Here is a 15,425-nt window from a genome sequence, read left to right as displayed (position 1 = left end):
TTTAACTCATTTAACTTGTTTAAGCGTTAACTTGTGTAAACATTAACTCGTGTAATTCATGTAAGCGTTTAACTCATGTAACTGAACCAGCTTTGGTAACATTATATAGAGTACCAATTTGCGAGTTGAGCCAAAATTAAACGAGTCGAGTTTCTGAAACTCGAACTTGACTCATTTATCATTTCAAATATCTTTGTAAGCTATAAACTCGGCTCATTTATAAACAAGTCGAGCACGAGTAGAGTTTTTTAGAGCGAGTTCGAGTCGAACACGAGTTGACTCCGTAAGTTGTTGAAGGGAAGGATCAAAAAAGAAAAGAACTCGTTTCATGGCAGCCCACTATCAAACACGCGGGTGCTTTGACGCCGTGAAAAAAAGTGGACTCCCACAACTTTGCATTTTTTGTTTCCCATGATCGGTTTCTTTTGTGTTTGAGGGGCACATGAACATGAACATCAGAGATATATTTTTCCCGAGCAAAGAATATCTCGCCCATCAAACACTCTCATATTGACATCACTTTTGCTAATGTAATGTTTTTTCTGAATCTTCCTATGTTTGCATTTGTGCTTTGTGTTTCACTTCCTGTTGTACAGATACTGTTCCAAAGGAGGACCTCAATAAACATGTTCATAAATGTTGGATCCAAGACTGAAAATCCAGTCAAATTTGAATTGGGTATTAATAGAAAAGCAAAACTGTTGTATCTGATCCGACCCATTTGAAAGCATAGTATGTAAAACCAAAACTATATGAGTGGAATTCGGGCCAGAATTCTCATATCCATGATTTTGGGTCCGGGTCAGGAATTGATACAAATCCGGTATGGTATCTATAGACGGCCCTAGGAGAATTCTGCTCCCGGGAAAAGGACGGAGGAAGGTGGAGCGGGGAGAGAGAGAGCGGGAGAGAGCAGCAGATGGGGATCAGATTCATACTCATGGTGAACAAGCAAGGGCAGACGCGGCTCGCCCAGTACTACGAGTACCTCACCCTCGAGGAGAGGAGGGCGCTCGAGGCAGAGATCGTAAGGAAGTGCCTCACCCGGACAGAACACCAGGTTCTATTTCTTTGTCTGTCTTTTCCCTGCTCACCATTACCATCATTATGGACTCGGTGTTTTATCAGTTCCTCTAATCTGGTCTTGTTCAATTGAGATTTTGGTGAACATGTCATCCTTCGCTTCAGGATGGTTTGTTTGTATGTTTAGGGGATGCAAATTTCCAGAGCAATTTATTTAATTCTTTTTGAAGGAACGCAAAGATTGATGAAATTATGTTTATACCTGTAAAGATTTTACTTTTTAAGGCATAGCGACGGTCTTTCTTATTTTTTTCCCGTTTTTCTTCATGTGATGCATGACTCCTGTAGTTGTGGTGTGTAACTATTCATTTTCGTTTGTGCGGATGCGAAATTGTGCTTTATTTTTGCCTTTTAAATAGCAAATTGTTCGATATTTCCATGGTATTTTAATGGCTAATGAAGATAAGTTGTCCATGTTGGGTATCTCTGTTTTGTTCATGGCAAGAGAGGAAATTTGTGGCACATTGCTCGTATTTACTTTTCTTTTACGATTGATGCTGGCTGAGGTTTAACTTTTGACAGTTTTTTCAAGAGCTTAAATATTCCTTCTAGTCCTGACCGTAATGTTAAAAAAAAAAAGTTTATCTGATACCAAATTAAGAGCCGTCATCTTTTTTGGAAGAATTGACAATGAACAAGTGCTCGAAAACCAGCTCACGATGATCATTGGGCAGGTCGCTAATGCTTTAGAGGAAGCTTCTCCTCTATTGACCCTTCGGCCTTTGTAGATATCTTACGAGGATTTTATGTACCTATTACTAATGATTGGACATGCATGTTGACGACTCAAAAGTATGGATGTTGTTTAGATTATTGCATCAGCAGTTTCCAGTAGCGATCAGACAATAGCTTGGTTTTTTTAAGGAACAGGACTATTAGCTAACCAAGTTTAAAATATATTGTGAGGATTATCTATACATCGTTGTGTAAATACTAAATACACTTCTAAGTTTCTAACTTGTATTTGATTTTTATTCAGCTAGAAGACAAGTACGATACGCATCTTTCATTGGCACTTGATAAGACTATTGCTATGTTTAGAGGTTAATCACTTCTATCCGTTTTTTAAGAATTTGTCAGGGAATTCTGTGAATGTGGAAGTTTAACCACTTAGCCATCATAAAAGATTCAATTTCGGTCCCTTATTCTGTAAAATTTTAATTTGTTATCCTCTAGGTTATTATCTGCTAGGAGTTTGTTTGAATGGAAAAAACTTCTTAGTAGTTTCCCTTACTGTTACTAGGAAGCAAAGGAAAGAAAAAAAACAAAAACCAAAAAGGAGGACTCCATGTTATGATCAGGTCTCATCAAATTGATAACATCAAAATCCTTGTAGATCTTTGATTCTAATAAGAAATAGTTTCAGGATCTTATGTTATTGGCAGTTTTCTATTGGTAGATGACATGCAAAATTGCTTTAAATTTCACATAATTCCATTGGTTGCTTTAAGATACTGGGATTGATAGAAGCATGCCGATCTCTGTCCGAGTAAATTACACATCATTGAGATGACCTGAAGTCTGCCATAATTGAGTTGACCATGGATGTGTTAGCAGCTCAGTTTTCTACCACACCTTAATTTCTTCTTATCTTTTTGACCTTTCTGTGTTTATAAATCTTCTTTGACATTGAGCATACTTTTCTTCGTGCTATGCTTAGCATTATTATTGTTATTTTTTTTTGGGTTTAAGTGTCACATTTGTGTTATGAAGTGCTTACATTTTTTCAAGACTATTTGTCTTGCAATTCGTCCATCTGGTTGGCTAACACTTGTCTTCTTTGTGTGATTGTTACATGAACTCCTTCACTTCATGATTCATGGCAACTTGATTGATGACGGTTGCTTTTGTTCCTTTGTATTGGTTAAATTTCTGAGGTTTTGCTTTTTAGTTTTTACTGTATCATAATTTGTGCCTATATGTTTATATTACTGAATATATGGCCTATCAGGTACTCATTCATTTCATATTGCACTCTTTCTCTGTCCTAGCATAGTCATGAACTTTTAAACTTCGTACATGGTACAATTAAACTTCTCTTGACTGAGGGGGCATTGCGAGTGTCCTTTTTTTTTCTGAGGATGAATAGCTGTTTGTTGTTTTAAATGTGTTGTATGCTATCCAGATATAGGTGAATTTATCTACCTTAACAGGCTAATGTAATATTGCTCGCGTACTTAATTGTCTCCACTTTGCTTAGCATTTAAGGCTACAACTCGTGACGTATTTAGATATATATCTGAGATTCTGAACAATTACTGTTTGTTTAAGTCTGCATAATTCTTTAGGTCACATTCTCACGTGTGGCATGTTTTCTCTTTCTTCAAATGCAGTGTTCATTTGTTGAGCATCGAAACTATAAGATCGTGTATAGGCGCTATGCGTCACTCTTTTTCTTGGTAGGGGTTGATAATGATGAGGTGAGCCCAATGTCTCTGGTCTATAGATAGTAACTATTGTCATTCATTCTACGAGCTTGTTTAATATTTTCATGTTCCATGTAATGTTCCTTTTTTGTTCTTCGATCAGTAACCTTCCTCGGCAGTATATAATGATACTAGTGAGGGCTACATCAACAATCCTTACGAGACTTGTAGCCGTCTTATCACATTTAGATAACTTAATGTGTCGTCGTCACACCAGAAAATCTCCCCTCATGATCATTCTCTTGTTTTTGTTGCAGAATGAACTAGCAATTCTGGAATTTATACACTTACTAGTGGAAACTATGGACCGCCACTTTGGAAATGTGGTAGGAGGTTTTTGAAATCTTCTCTAAGTTGTCACATATTTGGATTTACCTGGAGCTACAATTCTGTATCGTCCAGTTAATTCTTCTTCCCTTGACTGCAGTGTGAACTGGATATAATGTTCCACCTGGAAAAGGCCCACTTCATGCTTGAAGAGATGGTCATGAATGGCTGCATTGTTGAGACCAACAAGTCAAACGTTTTAGCACCTATTCAGCTCATGGACAAAGCTTCCTAGGGATTTTCAGAGATCGCAGGATAGATGCTGAAAGTTCTTTTCGCTGTCGACAACATCGTTGGCATAAAGTCAGTGAAAGAAAAAGAAAGAGTGGGCCGTTTGACTGGCGACATTCCCAAATATACTTAGGAAGTACCTTTGATGCACATACCTGGATCAAGTATCGCAGTGTGACTAAATCTATTCTTAATATTCTACATTGATGCATTCTTTTCTTCTTTAAACCGTGGTTTGAACTCATAGAAATTAGTTCCTTCTCTCTCTCTCTCTCTCTCTCTATGTGTGTGTGTGTGTGTGTGTCTGTCTGTCTCTCTCTCTTTCCCTGCATGTAAGGTAAAGAGTCATTAAGAGACAGGAACTGGTGCAACATGATGCAGAAAGAGCCTCTGATGGCTAGAAGTAAAGTGTGGTAGCAGAACATGCTATCTCTGCAGTTGAGAGTAAAACCTGACTCCTCAATTGACAACTGGCAAGAGCATGTGTAGCTTGGGGATTCTGTTCTTGCAGCTTATGACTTCTGGTACATCCTAGTGAGCAGTGACACGTTCTAGGTACCGCAGGTTTTGGGTGATTAGGTGTCTAAAACAGGAATATAGCTAGCCTGTTTCTTGTCTGTGTTACAAGTGAAATTCGGACATGAATCTTGTGGAACTCTTGGGGCCGTTTGATTACCTGTTCTGATTTAAGGTGGGGCTCACTTGAAAATTCTAGGTTCTAACAAATTGCGGATTTGAGAACTATAGATTTTAAAGTTCTGTTAATATGTCTCAAAAATTCATGAATTTTAAATCAGAGGAAAAAATCTGACTTGAAATTTCTGAACTTTAAGATGCAATTAGGCTTACAAATTCATTCACGGTATTTTGAAACAAAAAAATTTATTATGCTTGTTAGAAATCTGAATCCAATCGGTCAGATGTCATTCCTTAAATTCAAATCTGAACTGATTTCTTAATAGGATGTCAATTTATTAATAGTAAATTGTCCCCTCGATCACTTTCAAAAGAGATCTAGCGTTTGCAAGAGAAGTCTGCTGGACTAAGTTACATGGGAGTAGGTAAGCTTATGTAGATACGGGTACCGGCACAACCATTTTAGAAAGTGCAGATACAAGGGTACGGCAAACGACCATGAAAACTTCAAAAGGAAAGCGACATTTGAAATAGCCAAGTAATATAAATGAAAAAATACATGTTAATGATCAATAACTCACAAATGCGAGTGAAAATTGAATTACAAACAAGCTAAATCAAGTAAATATATAGGCCTTTGGGATCGGTGTTGAATAAAAAAGTAACTAGGTGTGTTCAAGTACCTGCTTTGTCATCTTTGTCATGTTGATAAGGTGACATGAGTACAAGAACTTTACTCAAATACCCATGTGACTTAGCAGCTGGACAACGAATCATTACATTTCACTTACCCTAAACAAACACTGGACAAATGGGACATGGTGTTTTGTTCGGAAAACACCATTGACTGGATGGAGAGAATAATAGTGTGGTAGACAGGATGTCATGTTCATTCTGCTCAGTGATACAACTATCAAACGACCTCTAATGAAACAGTAAGCTTTTAAAGTCACATGGTGCAAGTCCACAAAGGAACCCAATGGTTTTACATCGGCAAGTAGGACTGTTCATGGGCGAGTTCGAGCCGAGTTGGAGCCAGCTGCAACTCAGCTCGAGCTCGATTTCATTAGCTCGAGCTTGACTCGGCTTGAGTTATTAAAACTTGAACTTGGCTCGAGCCCAAGATTGGCTTGGCCAAGCCAAACATTTCATTAAAAAAATGATCTTTTTAAAGGAAGAGGTGGCATATAAGTTGAACATAATACCTGTCACATATCAGTCATATGTATATCCATTTGAACAATCTATTTTTTTGATAATATTATGAGATGTATTTTATATATTATCTTTCTCTAGCTTAACTGAGTTTAACCCAGCCCAGCCCACTTAACTCGAGCTCCAGTCATTGAACAGCCCTGTCGGCAAGAGAAGAAATTGAGAAGCATGCGTCGCTTCTTCTTCACGAACAAAATTCTCGTTAACACGAACAAAGACTAATCTACTGAAATCATATTAGATAACGGAGGAAGCTGATCATCATGGCTTCTTTCACGCGCACTTGATCCGTAGTCAACAGCGAAGTCAATTTTGTAAGAGCATTTCAAGATCCAGGATTTTGATTTGCTTGTTAATTTCGTTATTCAAGAAATGTATTCAAGAAATGTTGGAGATCTTGTTTCTTATTTGATGTGGCCGTACGGTTTATTTTCGCACACCGACTTATCTTTCTAAATATTGATCGGTTTGACCAATTTTTAATTTATCAATCTCCGGATAATATTCATTAATGCATCCACATGTCCATTCCAAGTAAAACTTTCCGCTGGCAAAATAAATGCATGTCCACTAGAAGAAGATATATGGCTGCAGCAACACAGTTTTGCAATCCTATAGCTGCAAGTAGGTGGTAGATGCAGTGAGTTGGTTCAGCATGTGAATGTGAAGAGTCGGGATCAGTAGAAAGAGATTAATTAATGTACAAAAATTAACTGTGTTACCAAGTAAATCTGAAATTAACATAGATGGGCAGAAAAAAACATTCTTCATTAGAAAGGCCAAATTATAGTTTTAAAATTTTAATGAGAATCCAAATATACCATAAAAGAAGTTTTTTTTTTTTTTCAATCAGAGAACGGGGTGTGGGTAGGGGGAGAGTGAGTTGGATGCGCCGATGGTGCACATAACATCTATACGCCAAAAAGAAAACAGGGTTAGAGTTATGATATTTTAGGAATTATTTAAAAAGAAATACTTATTTTAGTTTTTTAATTTTTTTTAAATTTTTATTTCTGTCCCTACAAAGATTTCTTTTTTTTTTTTTGTATTTTTGCCATTACTTATGTTGGCCCACAAAAATTTCCTACACCGTGGGGCATTATGCCCCCTCAGCTCCGTCATATAAGATTGATAGACGGCCACGCTTGGAAGAGTAACGGAAGTTGGCCGACCAACCGCCAGTTTTAGAACGGTTCACGTGATTTAGACGGGTAGATGCATGTGGATCAGGAAAGGAAAGGTGCATCGGTAAGCCCCCAACGACGAGGGTAGATTGTTGCAGTTGAGTGGAGATATCAACTTCACTGGATGTTTGGACGCCGGCTTCCCGGTTGCGGTCTGGTCTAGTTAAGTCAAGCATTACTACTGTATAAAAGGAGGCTAATTCAGTCGCCAAGGAACATCAATCTCGCTTTCTGAAGGAACACTCTTGCAAACATGAAGGCAGTCGCCAGCCTCCTCCTTCTCTCCCTGGTTCACTTCATCGTCTTTCTCAAGCCAGTGAAGGCCGAGGAGGCTGCAGTGAAGGCTCTTTTCGTGTTTGGGGACTCGTTCCTGGACAACGGAAACAACAACTACATTAATGATAGTGATGCGAAGTCGGACTTCCCACCCTACGGGGTGGACTTCCCTCTGGGGCCAACCGGGAGGTTCACAAATGGGAGGAACCCGGCGGATGTACTGGCGGAGCACTTGGGCATCCCCGACTACCTTCCCGTGTTCAACAACCCTCAGACTAAGGGTGATCGCATCCTCCATGGCGTTAACTATGCCTCTGCTGGTGCTGGCATTTTTGACACTACTTGGGTGACCGTAAGTGCAGATTATGTTAACCCTTGAATTTAAAACTCTTAGCTCTTTATTTCTTTTGTTTTTAATCGTTACGCACATGGGAAGTCGCTTCGAAAAAAATAAAACAAAGGGGAAGCGACTGTTTTTTGCCAGAAATTCTGCTTCCACCTGTCGGTGGGAGGTTTGTTTAGTGAGAGACAAGAGTTCCCTCCCCTTTTATTTCTACTTACACTGTTTGAACTGACATCATCACCTCGTCTAAATTGTCGTATCCCTTCCACTTCCATTGTTGTTCTTGAAAATGAAGCCGCTGCATTGCGTCTATCGACCAAACCAAACTGACTGAACCTAGCTTCTATGTCAATTTCTCTACACTGTTTCATTGGCATGTGATGGATGATTTGTGTGTCGCAGTCGCATATCATACCACTGAGCCACCAAGTGGAGAACTTCCTGAACGTGACGCTGCCGGAGCTGGAGGCTGAGCTCAACGACACTTCATATTTCATGTCCCACGCCATCTTCATGTCCCTCATCGGCGGCAACGATTACAACTATCTTTGCTTCGAAACATCAGATGATACATGTGATTTTGAAGAACTCACTACCAACCTTATCGGGAACTACTCCATCCAACTTCAGGTACTCAACACACGTTTTCTTTGTATTTCTTTTTGGCTTAAGGACTACTGGACTGGTGACAGCTAGTTCAATCTTTCTTTCCTGGTGAATTTGTAAAAGATGGGTGTGCGATATTTTAGTTGACTAGTGTCATAATTATCCCAAAATAATCCTGAACCTTCAACCCTGAGAAAAGGAAAAAGAAAAAAGATTCTTGGGCCTCTTTTAGAGTCTCTTTATCCTTGTCACTTTTTTTTTTTCTTTTATAATTCAAGGGCGATTTAGTCTTTTAGCTTCTAGCATTGAGTTGAATCAATGGCACCTGATCATATTTGATCTGTCCTCAGACCAACTGGGCAACCACTTGGGAAAACATTATTTAATACAGTCTAATTGGCCTGGTAACTATTTGTGGACATTACTTGAACATTTATTTATTTATTTTACTTATTGATAGAAACTTTACAAAGCCGGAGCTCGGAAATTTGTTCTGTACAATATCCAACCAAGTGGCTGCAACCCTACTTCCAGAATCCAAAATGACGGGGATTGTGTGAAGGAGTACAACGATGCAATGGTTATGTTCAATAACTATTTGAATGCTTCCCTGGACGACTTCATGGAGGAGATGCCTGGCTCTGTATTCGTCTACGTCAACACCTACAACATTATCAGCCAAGTCATTGACGAACCTGCTTCCTTCGGTACGTGCGTTACTCTCTTCCTTTTCTGGATCGGGGCACGCCCATCATAATCAGATTTTCCCCAATTGAATGGATCCAGATATGATTCCAAAACTAGATCATGATTTAAAATACTACAACCAAATTAAGTTGCGACATCTATCTACACTTTAATAATACTTTTTTTTTTTGAATTTGGACAGGAATAGAAGTGATCAATGCGTCTTGCTGCTACGTGGAGGGCACTGAAGGGATCACATGTGAAGAGTACGGGAGCCCGTGCTCGAACAGGAGCATCTACCTCTACTACGACAGGGTGCACCCGACGGAGAAGGTGTACAACTATCTCTCCACAAGGGCTTACCTATCCAATCTGAGCAGCGAAGTTCACCCCATCAATGTCAAGACGCTTGCGAACATCACCTTCAACTCCACGCTCTACAATGTGCCGTACAAACTATGGCCAGTGGAGGTTTTGAACAATGAGGGGTTCCCGATCTCCGGCCAAGAGGAGCTCCGGCCGGCTAGTTAAGCCCTTGGACTTCAGACCTTCGAGTAGGAAGAAGGGGAAGCGCTAGCGAGGTTGATCAACATCCAGGGTGTTTTGTTTTTGGTTTGATTCTACAAGAGAGGACGTTTCCTCCGGTTGCGTGAATGAAAAAAAAAAAGGTTAATGAAGAAAAAGAGAGGGATGGTTTGGTAGAAGATTCCGTTAGTAGGTGCCTGAGAACAAGAATAAGCTTGTGTGTAAGCTAGGTGATACTTTCTTTTGTTCTTAGTTGTCAGCCGCATATGGTTGAAATGTAAACCGCTCATGAGAGGCTTAAGTTAATGTGAAGGAAGTATTTTCACCAGCATGCGTGATGTTTTATTTATTCTTATTCCAATAACATTCTACCCGCGGGTGGAGATATGTGGGGTCTCAATGAGGTGTGTGCACCATGAAACTCACTCCTGAAAGGTTAATTAAGTGTTAGATTTGAGTGGGCTGTGGTCCAATTGTATGGAGTAGCTCCATGACACTTCGGTCATTTTGCCACAAGGCCAATTAAGAATTTGTTAACTATATATTTAATAAAAAAAATTAACTCATCATGTCAACAATATTAAATCCCTTGAAGATTCATTTCTGGGTGCTTACAACAATGGAAAGCAACATAAGTATCTTTTGTTGTTATATCTAATGCATCTTTAATGCAAATTTATGGATCCTTTGATGCGATTAATACATTTTCTTATCACTATTTCTTAATGATTGCTCCGGCTGAGGGGAAAGGAGGTGAGCTTCGATTTTGTCGTCGGTAGTGTTTCTCTGGCACTAGGTGGCCCACGTTTCATTTTTCTTCGAGGAAATAAGAAGGCAGTGATAAGTTTCTCTGGTCTTCAGATTATGGATGTCCTCTCCTGTGTGGGTTTTGGGATTTCAAGAGATTAATTATCAAGGAGTGGTGATAAGACACATCAAAGAAGTAATAACGGGGCATCAAATTAAACGAAGGTTCTCCACACCCACCAAGAGCAGTTTCTGGAAGAGCAGAAGATGTGCGTACAGATGAATACAGACGCTGATAGTACTGTAAGAGTAGTAGCAGGGGGATTTGCATTCTCAGTCTGGAAGCTTGAGGTGGCTAACAGATGGTGGTAAGGTAGCCGATGAAGGTGATTTGCTTCTGGTTTGATCTGGATGTAAATGCACTTGTAGATATCCCTACAAAGAGCATGGAAATTGGAAGGAGACGACTTTTAAGAATATAACGTATTTATTAGGAGCCAAATGCAATGGGATGGGCCTTTGCACTTGATCATTCCATCAAAAGTTGGGAATGTTCATCGACCATCAATTTATTCATCTTATTCTACAGTGGATAAAGAAGGCAATTGGAGATTAGGAATGAAAAAAGATGCGTTAAAAGGAGAAGCATCCCCTCACCCACCTTTAAATGAAGGTCATAAGTTGGAGTGCTTATGGATTTGGCGTTTTCAGTTGGGTTTGATTTAATTTCAGATTTGGGTTGTTCTCTAGGGTTGGATGGCCAGGATCAATTGCACCTTTATCATTCATATAAAATCAGCCTTCAGTGGAGATGGGACAGGATGGAAAGGTAGATGGAGTTTTGTAGACTGGAAGATGCCAGATTTGTGAACAGCTGAAACTAATTGATAGATATATTAAAAGAGTGCCGTCCGCCGGGCAATTATTAATATCATCAAGTGCTGAAAAATCGAGAAGACAGATAGCCCCCGCTGGGCTGGTCATGAAAACTACATTCGCCTTATTTTTTTTTTTACTTGTTGGATTTTAAATTATTTTTTTTTTCAAAATAAAAATGATAAAATATACACGAACCTACATCGACAAGGGATTTGCATGGGCAGTAGATCTCGCTTTTTTTTTTAAAGCATTTAACCTGCCGTGTGCACCAAAAACGTGTTTAATTTATGACAATATTTATTATCCCCCTTTTCCACCACTTTTTCAACCATTTTTGGGGACGAGACATTCATCACTTGGATTATCTGTCCCTATATCCATTTCAAACATGGCATAGAGAAAAATATGAAATTAATAATAGAGGGTGAAAATGTTCATCATTTTTTTTTTCAACCATCGAAGCACAAAAAGATCCGAATACGTTTGAAGAGTCAAAATCATTACTTCACCTTTTCCTCTACAAGTAATCAAAACACCATTATGAGTATCACAAGTAATCAAAACACCATTATGGGTGAGGTGAGTGACTGAAGTCACCATTTAAATACTCTCTCTCTCTCTCTCTCTCTCTCTCTCTCTCTCTCTCTCTCTTTTGGGGTCAAGAAGTTCCCTCAGTACATGAATAAACTGCAAAAACAAAAATAAAAGATGAAAGCCAACCACACAGTCAAACGAAATAAGAGAGGTGGAGAGAGAGTAGATAAACGGAGCGGCATAGTTACCCGACTGGAGACGAAAGACGTCGCCACAGCCGAATAGCAAAATGGACATCCTCCTGCACAAGACGAGACAGAGAATCTGACGATGAGAAGGTGCTTCTAATGATCCTGTTATTGCACTCCTACTAAATGCGCTATCAAGAGAAAATGAGCCACAAACCTCCAGACCCCCCCAGGAAATAGATAGGTGGGGGAAAAGAGAAAAGATGAAAAGAAGATGAATGAATGGTGAGTCTGGAATGCTGCTAACAATGGAAAGCCATGCAGAGACAATAACACTATAAAAGAAAGGGCAAAAAGTAAAAATGTGGATTCGAGACTCAGTAGCGGTGAGATAAAGAGGACAGTGGTTAGTTAACCTGCTGTAAGTGGTCAAAAGTGTCGATGTGACTAGTAAGAAGAAGCCAGACAAAAGCAATGACACAAGGAGAATGGTCAGGGGACCAAAGGGATCAGGGTGAGAGTGACGCAACGGAAGAACCAAAGGAGGTCAGGTAGCAAGAAAAAAAAGTAAATTTTAGGGAAGGTGAAAGATGCCAAGATGGGGGTGCAAACGAAGATAGGTCAGCAAAACAGAGGAAAATAGAAATGGCTGAAAGCAGATCACACCAAAAGCGGGAGGGAAATGTGTAAGAGATGAAACTATTCCAAACACTAGGGAAAGATAGGTCAAACATGAAACAAATGAACAAGGTGATGGGAGAATGTTCATTTGCCAAACGTTACCACCAAGAACACAGACAAGACTCACATGCCCGACTAAAGTTGGTAATCCCAACACCCTAAAAAAGATGCGAAAAGATAATGCACAAGACAATTCGAAGGCTAATCACCATCCTAGATAAGTAAATGAATTTAATAATATGGAACGAGTGTGGCATCATTAGCTTCTATTACTTTTTTTGAGTACCCAATCAATAAATAACTTTACAAGGCGCAAGTGATTGGTAGGACATGGAAACCACATAAGAAATAATAAGAAAAAGGTAAGGTGCATTAATTCTTTATATAAGACACTTTTTAGCTGACTCTCACATTTTGATTGAGCACGACCTTTGTTGTTAGCTGTGCCAGCCCAAAAGGCGCCATTATAGATAGAAGCCTTTGAAGCTCTGAGAGGCGCCGTTTATTTGAAGCTTTGGGCATGTATAGTACTTCCTCTCAGGATATATGACACCACAAACCCTGCATGAATAGGCAGCACCAACAAAGATGATCCATCCTCTCATCCTTAATGCAACAAAGTTCAGACTTGCTGACTATAGAGAAACCCCATCGATTCAACACATCAACAGTTTGAATGCAATCTCCCTTGCACAATCAGCCAGTAGGACCTTGCCCACAAACAATACCTTAGAAACTATTCTACGTATGGCGGTGGTAATGAAATATACACTTTGGTAATCGAAAATTCAACCGAAGATGAGGATGCATAAAAGTAATCACTCCAATTTTTTTTCAAAAGACCGTACTTCATTTTTTCGAACATATTTCAATGATTTCAATAATTTTTGATAGTACATTTGGATATAAATTCAGTTATTGAGCACAAGCTCACCTCAAAACAGACTTCTACATCTATATCTAAATCCAAATCTCGACCTTAGATCCAAAACAGACCTCTAGATTTATACCCAAATCCAAATCTCGACCCTAAATCCAAAACAGACTTCTAGGTCCATATCCAAATTCAAATCTTAACCCTAGTTCCAAAATAAATTCTAGATCCATGTTTGGATCCAAATGCAAAGTTTAGATCCAAAATTAAACTGTAGATCCAGATTTAAATGCAAATCTAAGTCCTAAATAAAAAATTCACACATCAATTCACAATACAAAGCCAAAGTCCGTAATAGAACCCACAAAGCAAAATTGAGTCCAAATTAGGAAAATTGATCCATAAAGCCGCTCTCAGGTCCAAATTAGATCTAAAGCCAAAGTTTAGGTCCAAATCAAGATTTTCAACTCAAAATCCAAAGTCAAGGCCAAAATAACAATGTTCAACACTATTTAGTGCCATGCGTGCACGTGCAAACCTCTCTTTTATTTCGCGTTTTAGTCTTGCATTAAAAATTTTAAAAATATGTTTTGAGCTCAAAACCCCCATTTAACACTTGATCCAAGCCTTGGGAGTCAATTATAATGCTTTCGTGACCAAACGAGCCCAAAATCACCTTAAACAAAGCCGAGTCCATCTTTTTATAGAGAGACCATTTTGCCCTTCAAAATATACATTTCAAAATAAATTTTAAATTTATTTTAAGGTGAACCCCACAAAAGGGCTAAGAACCCCACAAAAAACCGCCTCATTGGCCCCAAATGGGCTAAGAAGGAGGAGATTGGCCCATAGCCTCCTGAATATTGCATTTGGGAACATTAATTTGGAGATTTCATTTATTTGTTCCTTTTCTTTTTTGCAGAAACTGTACGTTGCCGGAGCTCCAATGTTTGGTATATATAACATCCAAACATGTGGCTGCAATTAGGGGTGAACAATGAGTCCAACTACTCGAGCTTGACTCGTTAAAGGTTGGCTCGTGAAAGAGTTCGAGATGAGTCATTTGCTTAATGAGTCGAGCTCAAGTTCATGAGTCCACTCGTCTAGATAATCGAGTTGAGTTCGAACTCAACACGTAACTGCCAAATTGAGCTCTAGCCTTAATCAAGTTTGTTGAGTCTTAATTGAGTCGAGCTCGAGTATAAATATCAATTCTATTCAAACGAGTTTGTTGAACTTTAATCGAGTCGAGTTCGAGCTCAACACGTAACTGCTGAGTCGAGCTGCTTCCGTCAAGCTATTCTCGAGATCAAGCGAGTTGAGCTCAAGGTTTTATTAGTCCAGCTGAGCTATTAAATTCGGGCTGGACTCGGCTCATGTTCACCCCTAACTGCAACCTCTTTCGCCAGACTGCAAAATGACAGACAACGTATAATGGACATGAATGATGTAATGGTTCGGTTCAATAACCACTTGACTTCATGGACGAGATGCCTGGCTCTGTATTCGTCCACGTCAAAACCTACAACATTATCAGCCAAGTCATTGACGAACTTGCTTCCTTCGGTACGTGCGTTACTCTCTTCCTTTTCTGGATCGGGGCATGCCCACCATAATCAGATTTTCCCCACTTAAAATTTTCCCCACTTAAATGGATCCAGATATGATTCCAAAACTGGATCATGATTTAAAATACTAAAATCAAATTCAGATCCAATTAAATTGCGACATCTAGATACACTTTCATATATATATATATATATATATATATTTGTTGAATTTCAACAGGAATAGAAGTGATCAATGAATCTTGCTGCTATGTGGAGGGCACTGAAGGGGTCACATGTGAGAGGATGGGAGTCCGTGCTCGAACAGGAGCATCTACCTCCACTACGATAGGGCGCACCTCACAGAGAAGGTGTGCAACTATCTCTCCACAAGGGCTTACCTATCCAATCTGAGCAGCGAAGTTCACCCCATCAA

The 15,425-nt window shown here is 39.3% G+C and overlaps 2 protein-coding genes across 2 annotated transcripts; both read left to right on the top strand.

Moving 5' to 3' along the window:
• The first annotated feature begins 852 nt into the window (after nt 1-852).
• Nucleotides 853-4,336, top strand: LOC116251958 (AP-4 complex subunit sigma-like). The gene is made up of 4 exons (XM_031626091.2): nt 853-1,060; nt 3,417-3,503; nt 3,767-3,835; nt 3,937-4,336. The coding sequence occupies exons 1-4, from the start codon at nt 920-922 to the stop codon at nt 4,069-4,071; spliced, it is 432 nt and encodes a 143-aa protein (XP_031481951.1). The 5' UTR covers nt 853-919; the 3' UTR covers nt 4,072-4,336.
• Nucleotides 4,337-7,254: 2,918 nt separating this feature from the next.
• On the top strand, nt 7,255-9,870 carry LOC116266563 (GDSL esterase/lipase At5g45670-like). Its single transcript, XM_031647817.2, has 4 exons — nt 7,255-7,730; nt 8,124-8,351; nt 8,788-9,034; nt 9,217-9,870. Exons 1-4 carry the CDS (start codon nt 7,356-7,358, stop codon nt 9,543-9,545), a joined length of 1,179 nt encoding a protein of 392 aa, XP_031503677.1. The 5' UTR covers nt 7,255-7,355; the 3' UTR covers nt 9,546-9,870.
• The last annotated feature ends 5,555 nt before the right edge of the window (nt 9,871-15,425 follow it).

Source organism: Nymphaea colorata, chromosome 1 (genome assembly GCF_008831285.2).
Source record: "Nymphaea colorata isolate Beijing-Zhang1983 chromosome 1, ASM883128v2, whole genome shotgun sequence".
Taxonomy (NCBI): Eukaryota; Viridiplantae; Streptophyta; class Magnoliopsida; order Nymphaeales; family Nymphaeaceae; genus Nymphaea; species Nymphaea colorata.
Note: the sequence above shows the minus strand (reverse complement) of the source record. Positions and strands in the feature narration are given on the sequence as shown.